General features: G+C 42.7%; 1 protein-coding gene across 6 annotated transcripts in view; it reads right to left on the bottom strand.

The window, feature by feature from the left end:
* The window catches only part of SPAG17 (sperm associated antigen 17), a 218,826-nt gene that overhangs the window by 15,103 nt on the left and 183,818 nt on the right, over nt 1-19,905 (bottom strand). For 4 of the 6 annotated variants that reach the window (XM_081815773.1, XM_081815770.1, XM_081815769.1 and 1 more), the window contains 5 exons: nt 14,149-14,285; nt 12,739-12,923; nt 10,712-10,772; nt 7,874-8,018; nt 5,134-5,278 (listed from right to left, as the gene is read on the bottom strand). In XM_081815773.1, coding sequence (XP_081671899.1) covers nt 5,139-5,278; nt 7,874-8,018; nt 10,712-10,772; nt 12,739-12,923; nt 14,149-14,285 — 668 coding nt within the window. In that variant the 3' untranslated portion in view covers nt 5,134-5,138. The remainder of the gene's footprint in view (nt 1-5,133; nt 5,279-7,873; nt 8,019-10,711; nt 10,773-12,738; nt 12,924-14,148; nt 14,286-19,905) is intronic. The other 2 variants (XM_081815772.1, XM_081815775.1) reach the window with 2 other exon arrangements.

Consider the following 19,905-nt stretch of genomic DNA (forward strand, 5'->3'; position numbering starts at 1 on the left):
TTTTTTTTTTAAGATTTTATTTATTTATTTGAGACAGAGAGAATGAGAGACAGAGAGCATGAGAGGGAGGAGGGTCAGAGGGAGAAGCAGACTCCCTGCCGAGCAGGGAGCCCGATGCGGGACTCGATCCCGGGACTCCAGGATCATGACCTGAGCCGAAGGCAGTCGCTTAACCAACTGAGCCACCCAGGCGCCCTAAGTCAGCATTTATTGGCTTAGCCAGCCATTGGCTAGATATAATCCTTAGTACAGGAACCATGTAAGGAGTAATAACTCTTGCAAATCATGCAGTGTTACCTGTAGAAGCTGGTGATGCCATAAAGAAAAGCCTCATGATGGTTTATTAGGAATATAACATCTAAGCGTTTAAATATTTATATATGTCTCTATGTAAAGAAGATATGCTTAACCATTTTGAGATTCCCTGGCTGGAAGTTAGGTGCTTGGTATACTTGGTTATTAAATTGTTTCTCAGTTCAAGTGTCCTAAGTCCTAGCTCCCCCAAAGAGGAGGTGACATAGGACAGTGACCAAGGAGGCAGTGGTGTCTGCCATTGGGCCCAAAACTGTTTCTAGGGTTCCCCTTCTTATCAGCACAATTGATGAGCCTGCTCAATGTAGCCTTTCCAGGCCAGCCATGAACTCAGGAAGAAGCCACCTGGCCTACATACACTCTCCACAATCTGCCCCCTTTCCTCACAATTTAAGATCCTAAGTTTTGAGATGAGACTGAGGTTCTTAGTAATATCACCTTATATTCTAAGTCCTGTCACTATTTCTGAAATGTTGTGGGCTCCAAGCAGCTCTCATGTGATTTTAGGATTGAGCACACATGGTCCAACAGTCACTGGCCCCAACCTTTGTTAGGTCAAGTTCAAGTTGCCCTTGTGTAATTCCTTCCCTGTGAGTGTGGGCAGGACCTAGTGACTGGCTTCTAAAGAACAGAATACAGCAAACATAATAGGATGTCTGTTCCAAGAGTGGGCTATAAAACACTGCATTCTGCCTTGCTCACACTCTCAGGCTCTTGTTCTGATAAACCAAGCTGCCCTGCTCTGAGATTCCCTAAGGAGAGGCCCACATGACAAGGAACTTCATCCTGCCAACGACTGCCTGAGTGGGCTGAAAGCACATTCATTCCTAGTTAAGCCAGAGTATCCAACTGCACTCTGTCTAGATTCTGGAACCATGGAAGCTCTGAGATCTTAAGTGACTGCTGCTTTAAGCCACAAAGTTTTGGGTTAATTTGTATGTAGCAATTGATAACTAATAGAGCTTCTATAGAGCGAATTACCTAACATGGTGATGTTTCAGATTCCTCATCTATAAATTAGGCACAATAGTGTCTACCTTCATAAAGTTATTGTGAAGTGCTTACTGCCTCAAACACGAGATATGGTACTACTGTTACTGTGTGAGCTACACAAGATCTAAAACTACAGAATGATTCCAGTACGTACACACATAGTAGGGATGGGAAAGAAATATACTAAAATGTTATCTGTTAGCTCTGGGTGATATTATAGAGAATGTTTACACTAGATGTTTGTCTTTAAAATAATAAGTACAGTAGGCATCTTTCAATCTCATTAACTCTGTGATAATATGAACAGAGGCATAAAGACAACATCACTTTAGACATTTCTTCTATTAGGTAGATGCACAAAGTTACTTATGATAGATTGGTGCCAACAGGAATTATGTATCTATTCGAAAGCTGTTTTGTAGTTTTTAAGAGTTGTCTAGCTAGTGATGATTTCACCACTTCTCAGTTTAGAGTAACTTCTGAAAGTCATAGAGTAGAACTGACATAAACCATGATTTCAGTGGTTCCCAAAGTATATTTTAAGACCCGTGGGGGTCTCCTTTCAAGGAGTTTGCAAGGTCAAAAATATTCTCAAAAAATATTAAAATCTGTAGTAGTTTCAAGAGTGGTCTCCAAAAATTCACGTCTACTCAGAGCCTGTGAACATGACCTTATTTGGAAATAGGGTCTTTTAAAAAAAAAAAAAAAAGATTTTATTTATTTGACAGAGAGAGAGACAGCGAGAGAGGGAACACAAGCAGGCGGAGTGGGAGAGGGAGAAGCAGGCTTCCCGTGGAGCAGGGAGCCCGATGCGGGGCTCGATCCCAGGACCCTGGGATCATGACCTGAGCTGAAGGCAGACGCCCAACGACTGAGCCACCTAGGCGCCCCTGGAAATAGGGTCTTTATAAACGTAATTAGTTAAGATGAGGTCATGCTAGATTGGAGTGGACCCTAAATCCAGTGACTGTGGCCATATAAGAATGTAACGTGAGGAGACACGGAGAAGGAGGCCACATGACCACAGAGGCAGAGACTGGAATTGGTGTGATGTAGCTATTAGTTAAGGCACACCAAGGACTCTGGCTACTGCAAGAAGCTAGGAGAGAGGCAGGAACAAAATCTCTTTCAGCCTCTAGAAGGAACCAGCCCTCGAACACCTTGGTTTCAGACCTTTGGCTTCCTGAACTCCAAGAAAATAACTAACTTGTCTTAAACCACCCAGTTTGTGGTAATTTGTTATGGAGGCCTCAGGAAACTACTAGTGATACCAGGAAGTGGGGTGCTACTGGAACAAATGCCTAAAAATGTGGAAGTGGCTTTGGAATCAGGTAATGGGTAAAGGCTGGGAGAATTTTGAGCAGTGCAATAAAAAGTAGGTTATCTTGAAATGACCTTTGGTAGAAATAAGGACTTAAAAAAAATTTTGGTGAGGGCTCAGAAGGAAGCGATGGGGCAAGTAGAGAAAGCTGTCATCTCGGAGAATTTCTACATCATCATGAACAAAATGTTGATAGAAGTACGAACATTAAAGGTGCTTCTGGTGCGACCTCAGACAGAAATGAACGTGTTGTTGGACACTGGAGGAGAAGTTAAAAGGTGACAGAGACCTTGGCTGAATTGTGTTCTGCTTTTGGGTTTAAGGTAGAACTTGTGAACAATGACATTGAATATTTAGCTGAGGTTTCCAAGCAAAATATGGAAGATGTGGCCTGGGTTCTTACTGCTTATCATAAAATGCAAGAGAAAAGAAATAATTTGAGGAAGGAAGTGGTTAGCAAAAAGGAACCAAAACATGATGAGTTCGAAAATTCACATTCTATCCATACTGCAAAACAATGCTAAGGCATACTCTGGAGCGGTCACCACGGGTGTGTGGTGGAGAGATTAGCTTTATGACCAAGGAAACAATCAGGCATCTCAGCAGAAGCCAAGAATAGAGGTCCGGTTATCCAGGAAGGATCTCTGGAGGAGCCTCATGTCTAATGATGTGGATCTCCTTGACATCCATGAAGACTGACAGATTTTTGAGAATGTTAAATCAGCAGAAATGCTGCTGGTTTGGCCTGACAGGGACAGAGATGGGACAAGATGAAGGAAGACTGCCAGACTTCTGGTATTCTAAAAGCAGGAAATGGGCTTTTTTTTAAGATTGTGTCCCAGGCTGAGGACGAAGAGGGTGGGGACAACAGGGCCTCTGAAGGTCTAGAGGTTGGGGCTGGTGAAGCCTCTGTGGGCCCAGAGGGCAGATCAAACCACAAATGATTATTCTAAGGCCTTGAAACTTAATGAAATTTGCCTTGCTGTGTCGCACACTTGCTTTAGCCTAGTGACTCTATTCCTTCCACTTTCTTCCTTTTGGGTATATCTATCCTATGCTTTTTCCACCATCGTGTTCACACATCCACCAATGGAAGGGAGACCAAGGCAGGTCATACCAGCATCTTACCCATACTTGATTTCAACGGATGAGATGTGAGTTGATGCTTATTTTGATGAGAATTTAGGTTTGGAGTTAATGCTGGAACGGGTGAAGAATTTGGGGAATGTTGGGATGGGATGATATATCTTGCATATGGGATGGATGTGAATATTGGGGGATCAGAAGCAGATTACACTGGGTTTGTCTCCACAAAATTCATGTCTACCAGAAACTGTGAAGATGACCTTAAGATGACATTCAGGAGTAGGGTAGCCCCTAAATCTAATGAGTGGCATTCTTATAAGGAGAGAGACAGAAATATATACAGAGGGAAGAATGCCATTTGAGACAGAGGCAGAGATTAAAGTGATGCAATAATAAGCCAAGGAACACCCAAGAATTGCTGGCAACCACCAGACGTTAGGTGAGAGGCATAGAACAAATTCTCCCTCAGTCTCCAGAAGGAGCCCCCACCCCACCCCCGACACCTTGATTTTGGACCTCCGGCCTCCTGAACTACAAGAGAATATCTGTTGTTTTAAGCCACCTGGTTTGTGCTACTTTGTCATGGCCAGCCCTAAGAAACTAATAAAGATTTGTTAGAGTAGCACCCAAGATACTATTTTGCTTTTTCTCTCATGAGCATACAGTAGAGTTTTCCAGAGGCTGTGTGATGTCTGATATCGTGACAGACTGAATATAGAGCAGGCGGGATAATCCAACTGTGCTCTATTAAGCCAGACATTGAAGAAATTTGTAAAAATGTAAACAATGTCCCATGAATAATAAATTTTTGTTTTGGAAAATAGTTATTTTTCATTAAAAAATATCTATGTTAATATATTGGCTTTATTATGGTTTTTACATTGTAAATTTTCCCCAGTTTTCATTCCAATTTGGTAAATGTGATAGCTATGACCCACATGAATGAAAGCTCTTTGGGATCCTTAATAATTTTTAAGAATATATAAAGAATCTCATGTCCAAAATGTTTGACAACCATGGGCTTAATTGTAAATTTTCAAGTCCAGAAGCACATCCTGGTGTTGGTGCTCCTGCTTTTTGGAAGGTCAGCTTAACATTGAAAACAGTGCTTTTTTAAAAGAACAAACTTCAGAATCACATTGAAGTAGGTTAGATTTTTACATCATCTACTTAAGATTCTCTGAACTTCACTTTCCTTATTTATAAAGTGGGAAAGATAATATCTATCTTATCGGTAGTATGAGGATTAGATATGATCATGTACAGAGGGGAGTAGCCATTATAGTTATTTAAAACAAGTATTTCCATCCCACCAGCTTAAGTGGCTTATTGGTTTCTGGCTGAAAGGAGAGAGGAGCAAACATGAGGTCTAAGGCCTCACATTTGAATGGTTAATGATCAAGTTCCCATTTGTTACTTACTAGACCTAATGTTGAGAAATTTTACGGGACATGAAGATTCCAAGTGTAGAGGAAGAAATCGTAGAAGTCCTGTGGACCGTGGGATTTTCTTTTCCCTGAGGAAAATCTTTTGGTCTGTTATCATAATTGCTACTTGTTAAAACTGGTAAAATACTTGTTAAGGCATATGACTTTCATGATCAAATGATTTGTATATACAAACTCATAACATTTTAGAATCAGAACCTCTTCTCTAGCATCATCAGCTCCATTTTGGGTACTTTTCTATGCAATGTGAATTCTACAGACTCAGGCTTATGGAATGAAGGATGGATATTGACTTCCTGGATTTCTCCTGTTCACTCGGTGTATGCTTCTCTGCTGACTGTGGCTAGTCTTCCTATAGGAGCCATCAATTACCATAACCAGGTCCCAAATCACATCAACATCCAGATGTCATGCTTTTTTTGTGGGGAAGGGATAGATCTCGGGAAATGGGCTATGAATTCTCACTATTGATTTTAGAAGTAGATAAAAGATCTAATAAAACTCTCTTCCCCCTCTATCTGTGCCTAACTGATAGGTGGCTTTTGATCTATGAGCACGGAAATAGACACTTTATTAAGCAGAAATGCAAAATGACTTAATTGCTGCGACCGGCAGCAGGGATCAGGTACTCTGGATCAGTATCCAATAACCTGCGTGAAGAGGATATGAAGACTTGACTTAATTCCTAGAGGAAAAAAACTGGTTCTTTGGTTAGGTTCCTTTTATCACTACAGAAGAACCCTGCCATCACATCCCCAGTGAGGTCTTTCTGAGCACCCCACTTCAAGTTGGAATCCTCCTTAACACTCCCTGTACCCCCTTTCCTACTTTTCATTTTTCTCCATTGTACTATTAGCACCATTGTAGTCCATATTTTACTTATTTTTTGTACAGGCTCCTCCCACTGGAATGTAAGCTACATGAAGGCAAGGATTTTTGTCTTTTGTTCACTTTGCCTAGAGCAGTTCCTAGCACATTAGAGACACTTATCTTTGAAATAAGTGGACAAATGAATTGAGCAGCTCCATTTCTACTGAAATCAAGGTCATTTGACAAAGTTCCCCTAAATTTCCCCTTCACCTCAGAATGTCTGGATCCTTAGCCATCTTTGCCCACTCCCTCGCCAAGACCAACCCTTCGGCTCTGTTCTTGATTATTCTCCTGCTCTCCTTTGGATCTTGCTGCTTCAATTACTTCCTCTCATTCATATTTTTTAACATTTCTCTTCTGATCCATTCCCTTCAGCCAAATCTAGCAATCTACTTAAATCTGAATTTTCCTTGACATCGCTATAGTATCTGTCAACTATGTCCATGTTTTCCTTGAAACTCTTTCTGTGGCTTCTGAGATATTTCCTGGCTTTCTAATTGCTTGCCCTGTCTCCACCGGCTCCTCTTCTTCCTCCTACTCCCTGAACAGACCCCAGATCTCTGCTCCTTTCCCATACCTTCAATCGTCACCTCTGTGTAGATGATGCTTAAAATGATTACATCTCCAGCTCTAACTCCTCAATTGAGATCCAGTCCTGCACATCCATGATTCATTACTTGAGCCCGAAACCTTGGAGTTGAACTCTTATGTCCTCCTACTTCCTTCTATCAATGGGTTCCACCTCAGATTTTACAGCACACCCCCATCCCCTGCCAAATGTCTTTCCATCCATGTCTCTCTCCCACTTTTGCCACATGATAGTTCCTGTCCTTACACTTGGCTTACTGAAGTGGCCTTCCAGTGCCTCTTTGCTTCTATTTGCATCCAGTTGCTCTTCTTCAACATATCCAGCACAGTAACACTGGATTCACTTTTATGAAAATATGCTGATTATATCATCCACTGGATCAGAAATCTTCAGTGATCCACTCTTGCTTTATAATGAAGTTTAAGCAAGGATTCAAAGTCTTCCACAACTTGATTCCAACCAACTTCCCACTGTGTTTCCTAATACTCCCTAAGTTCTCAACAAATTGAACTCCCTACCCTTCCCGACACCTGGAGCTCTCTTATTGCTGTGGATTTGTTCATTCTTTCTATTTTAAGTCTCCTTTCATCAAAAGTTTTTGCATTTATAAGACCCAGCTCAAATACCAAATAGATGAATAACTACAACACAAAGTACTATATGCTTCATGTCACTGGAGTACAAAATAATATAGGAATCAGGTGGGAAGAGTTTATTTCTACTTCTAGATTATATAAGTCTTTTAAGAAAGTGTCCAATTGTCATTTTTATGTATGAAAACATAATACTTTGCATATACTAGTTTACTTGATCTCTGTATGGTATCCACATGCAAGAGACACCAATATGAAGGTGTGTGTGTGTGTAATCCTGTGAGTATCCATTTATCCTTTATCAGAAGAAGGTATCTCCTACTCCCTAACAAGATTACAAGTTTGTTTTGATGACAAAGACTTGCTTTTCAAAACCATTCTGATTGTCTGATACCCCGTAGACAGCCATTAACATTGGCATTTGTTCAACTCACAGTTACTACTGTGCACGTACTCTGTAACAGGCATCTTGCTAGATGCTTCCAAAGATGAAATTAGCTTCCTCCTAAGAAATTAAATTCTATGGTCTTAAAAAATTAATGAAGCTATGGAGTATGCGTGTGAGGGGGTTAGGGAATAGCATTTTGACTTCTGTTTTCCCCTTGTTCAAATGTAATTTTTGTTCCACTTATGACCACTTAAATTGAGCTTTAAAGGATATTTGCTTCCACAGGTAAGAACAGGACGTCATGCTCAGTCATAATCTCAATATTGTGTGAGATGTGTGTTGATCCCTTGGCACCATCCCCTCCAACGGCCATGGCAAATAACTCCACCTTCAGTTCAGTCTGCAAACCAGCTGCCACCTATAGGACACAATGTAGCTTTAGAATCAGACATATCTGAGTTCAGATCTTGGTTTTAACCTGAATTTGGGCTAGTTACACTCTCTAATCTTATTTTCTCATCTATGTTTGGCACTCATGAATGAGTGCCGTTATGGCATCTAGAAGGGTTACTGTGTAGATTAGTTAGGTAGAGTTCCGTTGAGCAAATGGGACCCAGGACAAACTGTTGAAGGAGAAAACCAGATGCTATTTAGGAAGAAAATGTCAGCGTACTGGTGGTGAACTGCCCGCAAACTTTTACAATGCCCATAGTTGTGCTATTTCTTGAATGTCAGCAGTGAGCTTCTATGGGATCCTTGCAGATAAAGGTAAATTTAAACCAAGAGAGTACCTGAGCCCCCAGCTTCCCTGCCCTGCCCCTTGGTTTATAGTGTTCCTAATGGAGGACCTCCGATGTGACAAAGCCAGCAGAGGGAGACAGAATGAGTTTAAGTGCCAAACTGCTTAGGTCTGAAAGCTATGTGGAAGAGGTCTGGACAGACAAAGAAGAAACCCAAAATCTAATGAAGAAGAAACATAGCAAGGAATGGGCTTCTTGCCTTGTTCCTTGAAGAGAACACTGGCCAGGAAAGAAAGAGCTGTTTGTGTTCCTAAGCTGCCTCTCCAGGAGGTAGGTTAAAAAGCAGACTTGAGAACAATTATCTGGAAAAAATACATCAGAAACCACCACATGGAAAGCAATTAAGATACAAATATGTTTTTTTTCTTCAGTATATTCTATAAAAATAATAGAACTGAAAAACGTTTCAACTTCTTCAACAATGTGCTTGTGAAGGTCTGCTTACTGGAGGGTATCCAATGCTCTGCGTCTGAGGACCAGGCCCTTTGCCCTGGAGCCCAACGATGAGGGCGGGGCTGGGATGACATCACTCTGCCCGAGGCAGCTGGCATCCTGCCAACGACTCAGGTCTACCTGGACTCTGGGCATATTCATTCAGTGTTGGCAACTAAGCAAGCTGAATAGTGGTTAGACTTACATATGGAGAAGTCTGTAGATTTTATTTTTGCAGAGCCAAAACTGACTGGCAAAAAGGAAAAAAGTAATAAAAAAAAAAAACCTAACAGTAGACAGTGAGCTTCAAAGAATACACGCTGGGTTTTTAATACCTACAAAGGTTGATCCAACAGTCATTTTTGGCTGTTGGCATCGCCCCCACTTTAAATGAAAAAAATTTGCTAACTTCTCAGAACAGTGGAAGAAGAGCTCGCTTTGATTTTTGCTTTTGCTTTATGTTGCGAAGTTTCTGGAATCTTGACACAGTACAATGATGAAATGTGACAGAGAGGTACTCATGAATTGGTGGATCTAACCCCAAAGTATATTTCTGTTTGGAACTGCAGCCCGCAAACTACTGTTCTATAGACCATAAGATATAAGGGCTGGAAACGGACTAAGAAATTATCGGGTCCAAGCAACTTCTTTTGCAGATGAGGAAAGCAAGGTGCAGAGGGTTAATTAACCAACATCACTGAGCTGCTGGTAAGAGGCCAACTGATTCTGCACCCTATCAAATGGACCCTTCTGGGTCAACATACAATTGTGAATGTTTTAAGGTCTTGGGACTTTGTTTTAAGGTCTTGGGACTCAGTGAACACCACGTGCTGGTTCTGGAAGTGGATGCCCTTGCTTGGTATTCCCATGAGACTGTGTGTTCCTGTCTGTGATGAACAAGCGTGTGTCTACCAGATGTCCTCACTTCATTCTGTCACTTAGTCATACATCGCAAGTCCCCCCTATGTGTGCAGCTCTGGGAGCAACTTATATATGTCTACCCATTTTTAACACCCCCTGTCCCCTGTCCCTATCAGTGGTATTCAAAGTTTGTTGAATGAAATGGAAGGAATGTTAAGATGATGCACTGACCAAGAAATAAATGTTGAGATTTACAAGTGTGATTTTATTATGTTTTATATGTTATTTTATATATTATATTTTGTCTATTTATATATTTGTAAACTTTTGTTTACTTGATACTACATTTCTGAAATTATAATTTAAAGCAAGTGGCAATATACAGATTTTTTTATTAAACACCCATTTTGGGGAATGTAGCAAATAAAATTAGAATAGGTTGACATTTTAAAATTGGTATTTTCAGAGCTCTTTGGAGAAATGAGGCAGCTGATGACTTTAATATACTACTATTTCTTAGAATGTCATTAATAATATTCTCTGGCAAATAGCAAAAGAACAAACCAAATTTATATAAAATACAAAAAATAGAATATTTATTTTTCCAAGAGATTTTTTTTTCATTTTGCAGAAGAATTTATTACAGGATACCTTTAGGTAATCAGCTTTCCAAGTGCATGTCAAATCATATTTAATTTTTAAAAAGGTATTTTTCATGCAACTGTGCATAACTGTAGTATTGGGACAAATGAGTGAACTTCAGAAAAGTTTCCATAGCTGGAAGTTTAACTATTTATGCAAAGGATCTGTCTCACGGCTATTACATGCAATACGCAATGTCAAGCCACACGGCGTACCCAAAAGGCATCTTTTGCTTATGATACTAGAAAAGTTAGACTTACACATGATTTAAACTGAATGTGTAGAATGACTTAAAAAGCCCACTTCCCTGGAAACACACACACATTCACATGCGCACACACACAGACACACACAACAGGTAGCGCATAGGACTTACAGGCCCGGGTTTGTAAGTCACTTTCAGTCCTGTGCTGGGTGGGGGCTGCTTCACCCTAAACCTACCAGGCAAAAAAATGGGAATAAATGTATGCCATAAGGAAAAAGCAATGAATAAACCGGGATGTTATAAAATCAGGAAGGTGTTAATATTTGCTACAAAGGAGCAGGGGGTCCATACCATTAGGAGAGATACTCTGGTTTCTCTTCAGATCGCATAAATCTTTCGCCTTTTACCATACCATTAGGAGAACAACCTAATCATCACTTGGTAGAAGAATCTGGGGCCCATTTCACAACTGCCTTTCCAACAACAGTTTTCATCAGCGTCAAACAGACTCCAACCCCAGTTTCAACCCTCGGTTATTGGATGCTGCCGAGCCGCTCGGGCTCGGGCAGACTGTCATGAGTGTTTGGCTTCTGTGTGTGTTGCAGCGTGGCCACCAGCATGAACACCGAGGCTGACTGCCAGCTCATTAAGCTGAAGAATAAAGGCTCTTTTGGAAAGCTCTGGAGCATGGGAGCCAGGCTTGCTCTGTCGTGGTATGGCGCTTGCATGTTTGGGCAGAAGAGAAACAGAAAAGCCTCAGAGAATGTTGGAGAACTTGAAAAGCCCTGTGCTCACACGTGGGGCTTTATTGATCTCTTTCCCTTCTTGTGGTTTGTGGGTTCTGCCTGAAGGTTAAAGACCTGGAGTAAATTAAAATGCCAGGGAAAGCCTACCTCCACGTTGACCTCAATCCCGCTCCTTCTACCAGCAACTTTGCTGTGTGTGCTGTAGCAGCTGAATTTAACAAGCTGAGGAGTGAAATCTCGAAAGCTAAAATTCTATACTGAGTAGATAGGATCTGCGCGGATGAGTTTTATTAGTTTGAAGTTGATTCTCTACTTTTCCCCACCCACTCTGTTGGCAGCAATCTAAAAAAAACCAATACTGTCTGATCTGGTGGCCTGGTTGTGTCTGAGGAACAAACATAATTCCTGAAGCTGGGTATTTGCCTCAACTAAAATGGGATGTGGATCTTTTCAACTGGATGTCTCTGTAGCTTTGTTCCATCTGATTTCCAATCTTGAGCCCAGAATTATAAACTGGAAGCACTTGCCACTTACACTGAGCATAACTCAGCAATTGAAATAAACATTTATTCCACTTTTTGGGGGGGGACCCACATTACACCCAAGTTTAATGCAAAATAAAATAGGGGAGCTTTTGTAATTGGGAGTTGTCCTGTATAGACATAGAATATATTGACCCAGTGGGAAGGACTGAACTCCCATAGGAAGCAGTGACCACAGCTTTGCTGATAAAGCTCCGTGCCACAAACAGGTCCACAGAAAACTTGAGATCCAGCCTTGCTCTAGCCTACAAGACCTTAAAACATATTACTCTGATCCTTTAGAATAGTCTCTAAGGTCTGTCTCTATAAGTTCCACAATTCTATTGATCTGGAAACAAAGGACTCTTTTTCTTGTCACTGAATGCCAGATACAGAGTATTTTCAACTGGGAGGACAGGTTGTGAGTTGTGGTCAAGTCAGATCTTCAGAGGCAAAAGGGCCCTAATGACTCAGGTGATTTTTTTTCCCTTTTTGCCCCAATTATGCAGAAATAAGGTAATGAAAATCACTTATGGATCAGGGAGGGCAAACAGATGTCAGCCGGTATTACAGTTGGTGGCGGATTTGAGAAATAGACTTTCAGGTTTTGTGCATTAGTTCCCATAACACTTGCACAACTCCCCCTTCACTCTTTGCTACTGCAGATCAGTCCTGAGTTGCTTCTGCCAAAGTATGAATAATGATTAATGGGAGGGCCAAGAAGTGCCCACCACATAGTTGAGGCTTGATAAACACTGAGCTGAGGAAGAATGAATGAATGAGTAAATGATGAATGAATGATGTGAAGATTCAGGAGTCAAGGTATAATTAGAGTTCAGTTCAAATAAACATGCGCTGATGGAGGCAGCTGAAGACAAGTCCCAGCATAGGAGAAGGGGACCTGAGCAGACCTTTGGTGCCTAGGCCTCACCTGCAGAAGTCCACTCCTACGTTCTTGAGCTTTACGGTGGTGGCATAGATGTGTCCCTCTTTAAGCACTCCAAACTTCACTGATGGTGGGAGAAGGTGGAATCCAAAAGGGGATGAATTCACATTGTTAATGGCAGCGGATGCAACAGAGGATGTTTTCACTCTTCCTCCAACCGAATCTCGCACCTTTGCATTAAAGGAACAGTAATCAAATAAAAGAAAATCGATTTCTACGTTGTGTTCCCAAGGTAAGAAAAGGGCTCAACTGCCAGAGGAAAATAACCGCTTGGCCGTGGGAGGAAATGAGCTTAACAGTCTTATGTAATCCTTGCAAGAGCGCTGTAAGGAGGTATTTTAGGTTTTGCTGTAAGGATAAAGAAGCTCAGGTTCAGAGAATTTGAAAGACATCATTTGCTCAAGTGCTAAGTGGCGGAGTAAAGTTTCAAACTCGAGTTTGCCCGATTCTAAACTCTATGCTCTTGGTGCCAGTGATTATCAAACTTCAGCTTCCATCAGAATCACCCGGGAGGCTGGTTAAGACCCAAATTGCTGACTCCACCCCCAGAGTTTTTCAATCAGCAAATCTGGGATGGGGCCCATGAATTTGCATTTGTAATAAGTTTCCAGGCCCTTCCAATGCTGCTGGTCGGGAAATCACACTTTGAGAACCACTGCCCTATGCCCTTGTTTTTCCCCAGATCAGCAGCACAGAGCTCACCTGGGAGCTTGTTGGAACTGCAGGCTCTCAGGCCCCAGTCACTCAGAATCTGCATGCTAACAAGATCCCCAGGTACTCCTATCACATTATCAGTTACGGACATTGCAGTAAGTTCTGTGGTGACCATGAACACGGACTGCCATGTAAGCATCGAAGGCTGACTCTCAAAACTGGATTGGTTGGCTCAAGGCAGGGTTCCCAGCAGAGAGGCGAGGGAATCTTAATCTTACAGGTCCTGAGGAAGGAAGGAGCTTGGTGCTTTTGGAGAACTAAGAGAAACCCACAATGGCTGAAGTGAGTATGGGGTATAATGAGGGTAGAGAAGCAAACAGGGCTTGTCATGATGCTGTCATTTGGATTTTACCCTAAGAGTCATGAGAAGGGTGGCCAGTGATCCCCTTAGCCAGTAGCGTGCTGGTAACCTGGCTCTTTGCAAAGAACAGTTGATCGGTAGCATTTGCTGATTTCCATGGTGCAAGAATCCCTAGCAGTCTGATTTCAAGCTACCAATGGCTTAAGAGCTGGCTCAGCCTTAGCTCATCTCTGTGTGACCTGAATGCCTTCATGGGGAGGTGATCTCGCACGTACAGTGAATAGCAGTTACCCAACCGCTGGAAATCAGCAACTTCAATGAGTCAGGATTACATAAAATGCCGGCTGGCTCTGGGAACTTGGTTCCCATGTCTGGTTTACCTTGGTGAGAGGTTGAGACTTGGGCTTGGAACTCAGCAAGTAGTGCGGCAACCTCACTTTCTCTTTCCTTGCTTGTCCTGAGACATCCTGCAGCAGTGACTGGGTTGGAATTTTCACGGGCGCACAGGATTCTGGGTCTGTTAGAAAGTTTAAATTATGCCACATGGACATTTTATTCAAAGACATCTGAGGTCCTACCAGAGTTTATGAGAACATAAACCAACTTGGGAAACGTTTCTCCTTTCCTTTTTAGGTGAATTCACATTGTTAATAAGTTAAAGAATTTATTCAAAGGAATAAAGGTTTTTTTTGTTTTTTGTTTTTTGTTTTTTTTATCAATTCTAGTGTTGCATCTTTACATTTTACAAAGAGATTTTACCTAACGTCAATTCTCACAACACCGCTGTGAGATGGGCAGGGCAGACGCTTATTAGCATCATCTTTCTAAATAGAGAAAAGTCAAATTCTGAGAAGCTGAGTGACCAGATCTCCCCAGGGTTCGTTCCATTAAATCAACAAGGTACAACACAATAAACACTGACTCTAAAGATCTCTTAAAACCAATGGGAGAGAAATCATAAGTTTTTTTGGTTCAACTCCTACATTTATACTTCTAAAAAGTGGCTTAGTAATTACAGATAAATTAAGCCAGGGAGTTAAATCCTCAGATCACTGAACTTGGCAAAGGAGTGAGCAAAAGTAGGTAATTTACATAGCTGCAGCTGTATGCATTTCTCCAAATATCCAGGAGGTTGAAACAAAAACAGTATTTTAAATCATCATATTTAAATATCTTTTCACACATTCAAATCATCAAGAGAGGGAAGGCAAGGAAACAAATATTCTAGTGTCCACCATCTGCAGGCACCACAGGTATGTTTTTACATACAGCATCTTACTTAATCCTCATAAAATCCTACGAGCTGAGGGCAATGGTAATTATAATTATTGTACGTTCAGCACTCTCGCCATTGCCCACCTCTACCCCCAACTCCTACCACACATACTTTCGGTGCCACCACATCTCTGGCCCCAGCCTTCAAGATGGCACATAACTCATGTACAGCCAAAGCAGGCCCTTCACCAGGATATTCCCACAGAAGGCGATGGGGATAATCCCAACTTGCCTACTGAGTTATGGATCTGGAAGAATCAAAATCTTGGACCTCTATTGTCATGGTACTTGCCACATGGACATAGTCTGTTCTTTGCAGGAGAGGATAAACCAAACAGGGACAGGTAGGGACGGGGCAAGATGGAGGCAGGGTGATACCCAGAGAGAGGGGCAATCAGACAAAAAGACACCCCGGAAAAGCTAGAGCACCTGGATCCAGTCATCCCTGGGCTGGCACCATGTCCACTACTCTGTGGTTTGCTTTTGAGCACCAAGAAATGTCCCCCATTTTTCTGTTCAGTGAGTTTGAGTTTGAATTCAGTTACAAATCAAAGCATCCTAACAAATAATAGTATCTCTCTCTCTTTTTAACAAATGAGGAAACTGAAGTTAAAGAACTTGTCCAAGAAACTAAAAGAAGTGGCAGGGCTGGAATGTGTGCCTAAGTGAGTCAGCCTCCACCAGGAATGTGCTCCTACTAGTGTGAGATAACAGAAAACCTATATATTGGTTTCCACCCCTGGTTCCTGGCACAGAACTCCTAAAACCCTGGGAATTTCCTAGATGATAAGAGTGCTAGGAGCATCTTTTGTTCTAAGATTTGGTCTTTGACCCAGGTTCCTGACACGGAACTCTTAAATGTGTTGGACTTTCCTGGGTGATTACAGTGTCTTTTGATCCGATGAGGCTACTCTTGGTGGGCTACTGGATGGTTTCAAGATGGGGGCCGTTCCCCAGAAAGACCAAACCATGATTAGAAGCTTGGAACTTCCAGCCCCACCTCCATCCTCTGGGAAGGGGAGAGGAGATGGAGATTGAGTTAGTGATTGATCATGCCTGTGTGGTGAATCCTCCATAAAAATCCCCACAGTGTGGGGTTCAGAGAGCTTCTGGGTTGGTGAACACATCCATGTGACTTGAGGGTTTGCACCCCAACTCCACAGGGAGAGAAGCTCCTGTGCTGGACCCTTCCAGACCTTACCCTATGTACCTCTTCATCTGGCTGTTCATCTGTGCCCTTTATCACATCCCTTATATAATAATATATGAGTTCTGGGCGCCTGGGTGGCTCAGTTGGTTAAGCGACTGCCTTCGGCTCAGGTCATGATCCTGGAGTCCCTGGATCGAGTCCCGCATCGGGCTCCCTGCTCAGCAGGGAGCCTGCTTCTGCCTCTGACCCTACCCCCTCTCATGTGCTCTCTCTCTCATTCTCTCTGTCTCAAATAAATAAATAAAATCTTTAAAAAAAAATAATATATGAGTTCTACCAAATTGTAAAACCCTAGAAGGGGGTCCTGGGAACTCCAATTTATAGCTGGCTAGTCAGAAGCACAGGTGATAGCCTGGACTTGTGACTGGCATCTGAAGTTGGGGGACAGACTTATGGGACTGAACCCTTAACCTGTAAGGTCTGCACTAACTGTGGTTAGTGTCAAAATTGAAGTAAATTGTAGGACACCCAGTTGGTGTCGTGGAATTCCTTGGTGTGGGAAACCCCTCCCTCCCACATCTGGTCACAGAAGCATTCTGTATGAATAGTGAGTTTTTCCTAGACAACTACCCCAGTGTATCCCAAACTCATCCGTGCATCATAAAGCTCCTGGGATAATTCTAGAAAAATAGAGATTCCCAGGACACTTGCCAGACAAGCCCTATTATAGACCAAAACAGAATCAAAATCTCTGGCGAGGGAACTCAGTGAGCAGTTTTTTAACGTATTTTATTCTCTGTGGTCACCATCTCCGACATATGCAACCATTCTAATGGCTTGACGTGTCTTTTTGTTTGTATTCCTACCATATGCATATTACTGTTTTATGTGAATGCATTTTACCAGTCTAATGGGTTCTAACTAATCGCTCATACTGTTGTTATTAATAGTAAATACGGATACCACGTTTACACATGCCAGGCACTACTCTAAAAAAGCATCTTACAGATACTCATTTAATCCTGACAACGCCGTGATGTATATACCATCATTTCCCCCTTTACAGAAGAGGAAACGGGAAGAGACAGAGGGCTTAGACAGTGTGCCCAAGGTTACACATCTCTTCTCGAAGGAGCCAGGTAGAGCCTGGATTCTTAGCTCTGCTCTGTACCATGCTGCCTCCCATAATACAGATGCACGATCACCCCACTGAGCTGCCCCTGGGCTTCAGCAGGGATTGAAAGAGGGGAGAGGAGTACTAGAGGGTCTTAAAGCAGCTGATACAGAGGTACTTTAATATTTGAATTGGGATGGTCCTCTAGTGGTATCATCTGAATATGACGTCTGGGCCTGACCCCCCTGAAGAAGCTGTCATGGCTCCCCATTTCTACACTGAGGCAGACTAGAGTATCTATTCACAATAATTTTTTTCCCCTTCCTCTCGGGGCATGGCTTTATTTGCTTCCTCTCTGAGCATGTCTTCCCTGCAGGTGGAGCCTATTTCTCTGCCCCACTGACATTGAGCTCCGCTACAGGACTTGAGCTGAGCAGTGAGAGTATGGGTAAGGGGCAGGGGGCCAGCTCCAAGCAGAGGCTGTGAGGGGCAGTGCGCATTTCCACTCACCTCTCTTGAGCTTCGCCCCTCTGCCCTGGGAGCAGCTAGTCCCAGGGGGTGGCAGCTCCTTTCATTTGGTAGCTCGGACACCCCCACATTTCACCTGCAGCCCTTGGAGTGCTGGTAAAAGTTTAAGAACTGCCTCTCTGGAGAAAAACTGCCCTGGTTTGGATACTTTGCACATTTGCAGTATTTGCTGATTGCTCGCCTGGCCAACTCAAGCTCTTGGTGTGGTGTCACCGAGTGTGGATTTGGGAAGGGAGGTGCACACTCAGATCTCAGGGGCCTCGTGGGGCCCCTAGTGTGTCCACCTGAAGCCTGGAACAGAGGCTCCCACAGCCCACCCCCAAACCCCAAACCCTTAAATGCGTATTTTAAACCGCTATTGGGTTTATACAATTTTATTGCAGCAAATGCCAAGTACATTTTTATTTTACAAAATCCAGTCCTCCTCTACCTGACTCTATTGATGACCAAATAAGAACCACTGAACTATTTATGCTAGTTTCCAGTTCATTTCTACCTTCAGAGTTTGGAACACATTACCCCCCCCCCCTTTTTTTTAAAATATTCTTTCCTTCTTCCTACATCCGGAGGGCAGCATGATAAAATATAGAAAATGAGGAGTCCAAAACCTCATTTTCTTGCCCTCCCAGATTCGCTGTATGATTTTAGATGTTGCTTGACTTCCTCTAGGCTTCAGTTTCCTCAAGCAAAATGAGGGTTTTTCTCAGTGATCCAATTTTAAATCTTAAAACCTCTGAAATCCAATCTCTTCTAGGCTAGCTCTCCCAGAGAGCTTTCCCCCACTCTCTTCCTATTCTGAACTTCCTTAAACTGTATTGTTTAAATCAAAATGTAATCTACTACTTTCAGCGAGTCGCATTATTTTCTCTCATTTCAGAATCTCCAAGCCTAGGGGTGCGATAGGTGTCCTTGTTTCAAAGACTTTTTTTCCTTCTTCAAAAACTCCTGTTTCTTAGAAGCTCGTGCTATCAGACTGTATTCCCTATGCCGTCCCCATGTATCTGTCATCTACTGACCTCTCAATTGTTCCCTGGATTCCCTGGAGATCTTGACACCCTGGATGGACTTCCAGGTCACCTCTCGGTGACATCACCTGGACAACCCACCCAGCACCCTGCACTTCTCCCCCCAGAAACTCCCATGGTCGAATCTTGACCTCACCAACACCAGTAATGTTCCCATTTTCAGAATCTGTTCCTGCTTTCCTCTCTAGGTCACGACCTTTTAATCTTCTAGCTCATTACTCCATGGTATCTGGCACACAACATTTGACCTCGCTGACACCTCTAATCAACTGACACTGTCACCTGAAACAAGCGGTCACCCCCTTCCTGCTTTGCTTCCTTGTTTCTCTGGAATGGACTTTCTATTCTATCATTATACCCACTCCTCTGCCATCAGACTTGCTCATCTGCCTCATACCAAACATGCAAACCCACCTGCCAGTGTACCCATATTCCTTCTCCTCTCTCCTGTCACTATGGATGAGGTGGCCCTACTTACATCCAAGGTCATCCCACTCAGGGATTGCCCCAAATGTCATGTCCTCTCACCTTCTATAGAACTTTGCTCTCCTACAAGTAGGCTTCCTCCTCCTGCATTGTAAATTCTCTCTCGTTATTGGATTATTGCTTGCAAATCAACATCCTCCCGTACATCTAATTTTTTTACATCTCTCCCTTGGTCACGCATCTGCCCCCATCTGCAATGCCATTTCTCTCTTCAGCAAATCTCTTGTGGGAAGCTGTGCATTCCTGCTGCTGGTTCTTCTTCAGCTGTTCCATACATAGCCCACAGCCCACTTCAGTTGGCTTCAGGCTCCTCCATGTCCTGAGAGCGCTCTTGCCAAAATCATCAGCCATCTCCATTTTACCCAGTCCTGTGGGTATTCCACATCTCACTGGGCCTCCTGGGGCCCTTTGAGCCACTGGATACACTGATTTTCATGCTCCTGTTTTTCTCCTACCTCACTGGCTTCTTCTCAGTAGCGTTTTGTGGTCCCTCTTCCGCCTGATTTTTACATTCTACAGTTTGCCTTAGGGCCATGGTTCTCAAAGTGTGATCCTATAC

Source organism: Leptonychotes weddellii, chromosome 4 (assembly GCF_054177405.1).
Source record: "Leptonychotes weddellii isolate Sample4059 chromosome 4, ASM5417740v2, whole genome shotgun sequence".
In the NCBI taxonomy this organism is placed as follows: domain Eukaryota; kingdom Metazoa; phylum Chordata; class Mammalia; order Carnivora; family Phocidae; genus Leptonychotes; species Leptonychotes weddellii.